The sequence below is a fragment of the Portunus trituberculatus genome, chromosome 28 (genome assembly GCF_017591435.1).
Source record: "Portunus trituberculatus isolate SZX2019 chromosome 28, ASM1759143v1, whole genome shotgun sequence".
NCBI lineage: Eukaryota > Metazoa > Arthropoda > Malacostraca > Decapoda > Portunidae > Portunus > Portunus trituberculatus.
Window position 1 is genome coordinate 273881 of NC_059282.1, and position 8174 is coordinate 282054.

An 8174-nucleotide genomic window follows, 5' to 3' on the forward strand; every position below is an offset into this window, starting at 1 on the left:
ACTACCGCCCTATAGCTTTGATTTCCTGCCTTTCTAAAGCCTTTGAGTCTATCCTTAATAGGAAGATAATGAGGCATCTATCAGCTCACAACCTTCTCTCTGATTGCCAGTATGGTTTCCGTAAAGGCAGATCTACTGGTGATCTTCTTACTTTCCTAACTGAATCTTGGTCATCCTCTTTTAGGGACTTCGGTGAAACCTTTGCTGTCGGCCTTGACATATCGAAAGCCTTCGATAGAGTCTGGCACAAATCTTTAATTTCTAAACTACCCTCCTACGGATTCTATCCTTCTCTCTGTACCTTCATCTCCAGTTTCCTTTCCGATCGTTCTATTGCTGCTGTAGTCAACAGTGGTGTTCCACAGGGTTCTGTCCTATCACCCACTCTCTTTCTATTATTCATCAATGATCTCCTAAATCTGACTCAATGCCCTATCCACTCCTATGCTGATGATACCACCCTGCATTATTCAACAGCGTTCAACAGACGCCCAACCCAACAACAATTAAATGACTCAAGGCGAGATGCTATGGGACGCCTAACTTCTGATCTTTCACTTGTTTCTGATTGGGGCAGAGAAAACCTGGTTTTGTTCAATGCCTCAAAAACTCAATTTCTACAACTATCTACTCGACATAACCTTCCAGACAACTATCCTCTCTTCTTCAATAACACTCAACTTCCCTCTCCTCTACATTAAACACACTCGGTCTATCCTTCACTAAAAATCTAAACTGGAAATTTCACATCTCTACTCTTGCTAAATCAGCTTCCAAGAAGTTAGGTGTCCTATGGCGTCTTCGTCCATTTTCTCTCCTCCCAGCTGCTTGCTCTGTACAAGGGCCTTATCCGCCCGTGTATGGAGTATGGCTCTCATGTCTGGGGGATCCACACACAGCTTTACTAAACAAGGTGGAATCTAAAGCTTTTCGTCTTATCAACTCTTCTCCTCTAACTGACTGTCTTGATTCTTTAAGTCACCGCCGCAATGTTGCATCTTTATCTGTCTTCTACCGCTGTTTTCATGCTGTCTGCTCTTCTGAACTTGCTAACTGCATGCCTTCCCCTCCTGCGGCCTCGCTGCACAAGACTCTCTACTTCTTCTCATCCCTATTCTGTCCATCTTCCTAATGCAAGAGTTAACCAGTATCTTCACTCCTTCATTCCCTACACTGGTAAACTCTGGAACTCTCTACCTGTGTCTGTATTTCCACCTGCCTATGACTTAAACTCTTTCAAAAGAGGAGTGTCAAGACACCTCTTACGTTAACTGGACCCTCCTTTTAGATTTTTTGTTTTTCTCTACTTTCCTCTTAACAGGGCCTGGCAACCAGCGGGATTTTTTTTTTTTCACTTTGTTTTCCCTTGGCCAGTGCCCTTGTAATGTCATATTCTTCTCTCAGGATCAGTTTCTCATTATCCACTTCATCCATTCCATTAATCAATTTATAAACTTGTATCAGATCCCCTCTCTCTTCTCTGCTCCAAGGTTGGTAGATCCATTGCCTTTAGTCTCTCCTCATATGCCATCCCTTTAAATTCTGGAACCATTCTTGTAGCCATTTTTGTAGTCTCTCTAATTTTCTTATGTGTTTCTTTTATGGGAGTCCACACAACTCCTGCATATTCCAATCTAGGTCTTATTTTAGTACTTATCAATTTCTTCATCATTTCCTTGTCCATATAGTGAAATGCTACTCCAATATTCCTTAGCAAATTATACGTCTCTCTGAAAATTCTATCAATATGGCTAACCGGTTGATTATTTTCTTCCATTGTCACTCCCAAGTCCTTTTCCTTTTTACTTTTTCTAGTTCTACTCCATCTCCCATCTTATAGATTCCCACTGGTCGTCTTTCACTTTTTCCCATTTCCATGACATGGCTTTTGTCCACATTGAATTCCATCTCCCATTTTTTGCTCCATTTCCAGATCTTGTTTAAGTCTTCCTGTAGTATTTCACAATCCTCTTTTGTTTAATGACTCTGCACAGTTTCGCATCGTCCGCAAACAGATTTATGTAGCTGTTCACTCCCTCTGGCATGTCATTTATATATACGAGAAAAAGTATTGGTGCCAATACTGACCCCTGTGGCACTCCGCTGTCTACTGTTCTCCACTTGGACTTCATATCTTTAACTATCGTCCTTATTTTTCTCCCCCTTAAGTAATTCTTCATCCATCTCAATGTGCTTTTTTGTAAGCCACCCTTCTCCTCTAACTTCCATAGTAATCTTTCATGTGGCACTTTATCAAATGCCTTTTTTAGATCTAAATAAATACAGTCAACCCATCCCTCTCTCTCTTGTACTTTATCAACTATTCTAGAGTAGTAACTCAATAAATTTGTCACACATGACCAACCTTTTCTAAAACCAAATTGGCTATTTGATAATATTTTGTTGTCTTCAAGAAATTCAATCCATTGCTTCTTTATTACTTTTTCACACATCTTGCATATTACACTAGTTAGTGATACCGGCCTGTAATTTAAAGGTTCTTCCTTCCTTCTGCTCTTATATATGGGAACCACCTCAGCTCTTTTCCACTCCACTGGCACTGTTCCATTTTCTATTGAGCATTTTATGATGTTGTATATTGGACTTGCTAGTTCTTCCTACATTCTTTCAGTATTCTGCCTGAGACTTCATCCGGTCCCATTGCCTTTTCCTCATCCAATTCCGTCATCAACTTTTTATTTCAAGCTTGGTTACTTTAATCTCTTTCATATAGACAGTCTCTCTATTACCCTGTGGTCTTTCAAATTTGGATTCCTTAGTAAAGACCTCATGAAATTTACTATTTAACAGTTCTGCCATACTTTTGGGTCTTCCACCATTCCGTTTTCTCCTTTTAACCTTTCTATTGTTTCTTTTTGTCTTATTTTTCCATTTATGAATCTGTAGAACAATTTTGGTTGTTCCTTACATTTTTCGACAATGTCCTTTTCATAGTTCTTTTCTTCTTCCTTTCTCACCTTAGCATATTCATTTCTTGCTGTTTTGAAGTTTTCCTTATTTTCTGGATTTCTGTTTCTTCTCCACCTTTTCCATGCTCCATCTCGTTTCTCCTTTGCCCTAGCACATCTTGCATTAAACCAATCTTTCTTTCCTTCTTCTTTAGGTCTATATTTCGGAACATATTCCTGACCCCAGTTTTGTATATTTCCAAAAATAAGTTATATTTCTCTTGAACCGTTAATGAGTTTTCCATCTCCTCCCAGTTTACGTTTTAAAATAGTTCTTGAGATTCTCAATATCAGCCTTTCTGTAATTTAATCGGTCTCCTTTGTATGATTCATCTCTATCTTCCTTTCCTTCTTCTATATCCATCTCTAATATTACATGGTCACTCTTTCCCAATGGGCACTTGTATCTTATATCATTGTTAATTGGTATATCCCTTGTAAAACTAGGTCTAATCTTGCCGGCTCATCGTTTCCTCTGAATCTTGTGTTTTCCTTTACTCTTTGGACCATCAAATTATCTATCATTAGGTTCAGGAATCTATCTCCCAGGCATCTTCCCCATACCACTTTCATAATTTTCCCAGTCTACCTCCTTACAGTTGAAATCTCCTATCAATATCACTTTTCTCCTTTCCTTAATGATTCTTGTAAGACTCCTTATTGTGTCATCTATCATGTCTCTATATTCTTGGTTAGTCCATGAGTTTGTTTTTGGTGGCACATATGTTCCAATGATTGTTAACTCCTTTTTGTTAATATGCATCTTAACATACAGTATTTCTGATTTTCCTTCCCCAAACTCCACTTGATTTACCACTATCTCCTTCCTTAACATCATCATGATGACTCCTCCTCCTTTACCCACTCTCTCTCCTCCATATATTATACCTTTTATCTATGTCTATTTTTATTGCCTCATTTAACTTTGTTTCCACCAGGCATACAATATCTGGTTCTTCTTTCTTTATGTAATCTCTTAATTCTAATTTACTAGATAAAATCCCATCTATGTTTGTATACATCATTTTTAATCTCTTGTTCTTATCATTTTTAGTTAAACTTGCTCCATTCTTTTCTCTTCTTTCTCTTTTATATACCATTTCCTTATCCTGTCTCCTATAATTCTCCAAAAAAATTCCTTCTTCTCCTCCTCTGACCTTTCATTATTTTTTTCTCTTGGTTCTGCCACCAGTTCATTGTGTCTATTCCTTTCCTCCTCGTGTGTGTGTGTGTGTGTGTGTGTGAGAGAGAGAGAGAGAGAGAGAGAGAGAGAGAGAGAGAGAGAGAGAGAGAGAGAGAGAGAGAGAGAGAGAGAGAGAGAGAGAGAGAGAGAGAGAGAGAGAGAAAATGTTGATTTTGATTCCATGCTACCCAAGAGGTAGAGTCATAGCGCATTTTTTTTCTTAGAGGTTTCCCCGGTAAGCCTAATCCTCTATTTTGAGAACATTGTGATAAATCTTCTTCATCAGATAGAGTTAGAGTGACAGTGAAAGAGTCTATGAAGTGATCAATCACCACATCTCTTTTTGCATTTTTTGTTTGTAGGTTTTCAGTGTGTCCTATAGCATGTTTCCAGTTGTTTGAGGTGATTTTGATTTTGATTTTGATTCCACCCTATCTAATAAAACTGTGTGAGTGGAAACCCCTCCCCAAAAAAAAAAAAAAAAAAAACATGCAAAGAGTACTCCATACAGAAGCCGATAAGTCCCTTGTACAAAGTTAGCAGTTGGAGGGGCAAGAAAAACTGGTAGAGATGCCTCATAACACCTAACCTCATACAAGCTGTTTAAGCAAGAGATGAGATGTGAAATTTCCAGTTAAGATTATGAGTAAAGGATAGACAGAGGATATTCAATGTGGAAGAGGGAGACTTCAGTGTCATTGAAGAACAGTGGATAGTTGTCTGGAAGGTTTGGTCGAGTGGACAGATGGAGGAATTAAGTTTTTGAGGCATTAAAAACTACTAAATTTTCTCTGCCCCAATCAGAAATCTTAAAAAGATCAGGAATCAGGCATTCTGTGGTGTCCCTGCGTGATCTGTTGATCATTTCTGAAAGGATGTGGAAAGACGTAGGGTGGTATCATCAGCATAGGAGTGGATAGGGTAAGAAGTTTGGCTAAAAAGATTATTAATAAATAACAGAAAGAGAGTTGGTGGTAGGACAGAACCTTATTAATAAATTTAGGAAAAGAACATAGGCCGTCTACGACAGCAGCAATAGAATGGTCAGAAAGCAAACTTGAAATAAAGTTCCAGAGAGAAAGATAGAAACCGTAGGAGGGCAATTTGGAAATCAAAGCTTTGTGCCAGACTCTATCTAACTGGACAGCAAAAGTTTCACTGAAATCTCTAAAAGAGGATGACCAAGACTCAGTAAGGAAAATGACCTTGACAGAAGCCATACTGGTGATCAGATAAAAAATTGTGAAGTGACATATTTTTAAGAACCTTTCCATTGAGGATAGATTAAAAAATTTTAGAAAACAAGAGATTAATGCTATAAGACAGTAGTTTGAGGGATTAGAATGGTCACCCTTTTTAGGAACAGGCTGAATGTAGGCAAACTTCCAACAAGAAGGAAAGGTAAAAGTTGATAGACATAGTTGGAGTTTGGCCAGGCAAGGTGCAAGCACGGAAGCACAGTTTTTTGAGAACAATAGGAGGGCCCTCATCAGGTCCATAAGCCTTCTGAGGGTTTAGGCCAGCGAGATTATGGAAAGCATCATTATGAAGAATTTTGATGGAAGACATGAAATAGTCAGAGGGAGGAGGAAAGGGAGGAACAAGCACAGAATCATCCAAGGTGAAGTTGTTAGCAAAGGTTTGAGAAAAGAGTTCAGCTTTAGAGATAGAAGAGATGACAGTGGTGCTATCGGGATGAAATAAATGAGGGAAATATAAAGAAGTAATGTTATTGATGATGTTTTTGGCCAGATGCCAGAAGTTTTGAGGTAAGTTTTTGAGTTTGAAAGATTTTGATATTTTCTATTTATGAAGGAGTGCTTGGCAGGTTGAAGAACAGACTTGTCATGATTCCAGGCAGAAATATAAAGTGCATAAGAGTCAGGAGATGGAAGGCTCAAATATCATTTTTAGCATGAAAAACAGCTGAGTTAAACCAAGGTTTTGAAAGTTTAGGTTAAGAGAAAGAATGACAAATGTATGCCTCCATGCCAGACACTATCACTTCTGTTATGCGCTCAGCACAAAGAGATAGGTCTCTGACACAAAAACGGTAATCATTCCATTGTTCTGAGGGGTTGACCCGGGAAATATTACACTTTATAAATTCAGGAAAATATGCCCACAGTGTTCTGAGCAAGCAGTAAACAACTGAGTGATGAGTGAGAAGCGATAAGGAGGGAGTGGTGTTGTAATACCACTCCAGTCACTCTGATGTTTGCCACTCACTCAGAACACTGTGGGTGTATTTTCCTGAATTTATAATGTGCAATGTTTCCCAGGTCAACCCCTTGGAAGAAAACTGCACATCACTTCAGGAAGTTATGTCACAATGTCCACTTTGGGGGTAATAATTGCAGGAGTGAAGATCCAAGTTGCCTCCCCCATTGAGCAGAGAGCCAGGTATTAGTGGGAGAGATTGTTTTGATTAAACTCCTGCTGACTGAACAGGATGGGTGGGCCGTTGAACTGAGTTGCCAATGTGTTCGAAAGAGTGTGTTAAAGTATGTAACAGCTGTTATACACTAATGCTGTCACTATAGTGAGTTCAGTGTTCACTGATGCCTTACCTTATTCGTTCCACTATAAGCCACCAATGTAATGGTCAATGTTATGGTCACTGATGTTTGTAGATGAGCAGTTACTGAGGTTCAAGTGTCATGCATTCAGGGAGTCTCTCACACTGTTTTCTCAGGGGTTTTAACTTAAATACAGCTTTGTTTATCATTATATTAAGTGTACAGTTATTTACACTACACTAAGAGTCTGCACACACAAGTCCAGAGCTCCTTGGCAGTCACAAGGAGAGTTGCAACCAGCTTGTGTGATCGCTAGACTCCAACTAACCCAGCAGCTTGTGTTGAAGCATCATCATCAGCAAACTTGCTGACACTGGTGACTGACTCGAACATTTAAGAACAGTTACAAATGCATTGGTTACCAAAGTTAAAGTATTACATAATTATAAATGTAAGAAGTGAAATATGTATTAGTACTAAATGTATGTCAACGCTTTTATACTACGGATATATAATATAACAATCAGAGATTCCCACACAGAACCTGAGAGAATAGATGTTGACCTCATGATCTTGGAAGTGCATGCAAAGGAAAAGAAAGAATGTGCACATATAGGAACCTCACGCTAACATCAGTCCTGCTCTCGTGGCTGTGTATAGAAACAAAGAAAAATAATATGTACAATTCATACTCTAACAATGATAATGACCTTGTCATGTTACCTATGCAGTATTGCTAAATGACATGGCCACCTGAATTTTTTCACCCAAATTTACTAAAATGAGAGTTCATTGTATTTAACTCCATGCTTTTGTTCAAGTGGCATATTGTTTGAAGCTCTTCTTTGATGACTTGGATATCTGCAATGATGTCATGAATTTTTTCTCTCTACAGTCTAGCCGCTTCGCCTGTGGGGATGGTGTCACGCTCTCAATGGACTCCTTTCATGACCAAGAAGAAGCAAGAAGAAATTGAAAATATGGCTACTAGTTCATCTTCCCTAAGGATGTTGCCATCAGCAAACAATTCAGTGTAAGAAGGTTTTCCAGTTATCATATTGCCTGCCTCTGAAGTATATATTTTTTTCTAGAATAAGCCTCATAAATCTACCAATAATAATGAACTTCAATGTCTCAAGCCAATATTAAGGATGATAGTGAAGCCTAACATAATTTTTAACATAATACCTCTTATACCATACACTCTTTTTAAAAATGTTGAGTAGAGGGCTAATAAAATTTGCAGCTGTAATCAAAAATAAAAAAGAGAATGATTTAAAACTGTGTGGCATGACAGAACTACCTGGACCTTTCATTTGTTGCATAATGATAATACATTTTGACCATTTTCATAGTAGTAATCAGTGATAAGCTTTTGAATGCAATTATCTCAAAAGTAGGGTCATGTGGGCTTTCCCTCTATTGCATACTATGCCTCATATATATATATATATATATATATATATATATATATATATATATATATATATATATATATATATA

The 8174-nt window shown here is 38.1% G+C and overlaps 1 protein-coding gene across 2 annotated transcripts in view; it reads left to right on the plus strand.

Moving 5' to 3' along the window:
- LOC123510036 overlaps window positions 1–7947 on the plus strand; it is a 276684-nt gene extending 268737 nt beyond the window's left edge. The window contains exon 8 of one of the 2 annotated variants that reach the window (XM_045264773.1): window positions 7567–7947. In XM_045264773.1, the coding sequence (XP_045120708.1) occupies window positions 7567–7708 (142 nt within the window). In that variant the 3' untranslated portion in view covers window positions 7709–7947. The remainder of the gene's footprint in view (window positions 1–7566) is intronic. The other variant, XM_045264772.1, reaches the window with a different exon arrangement.
- The last annotated feature ends 227 nt before the right edge of the window (window positions 7948–8174 follow it).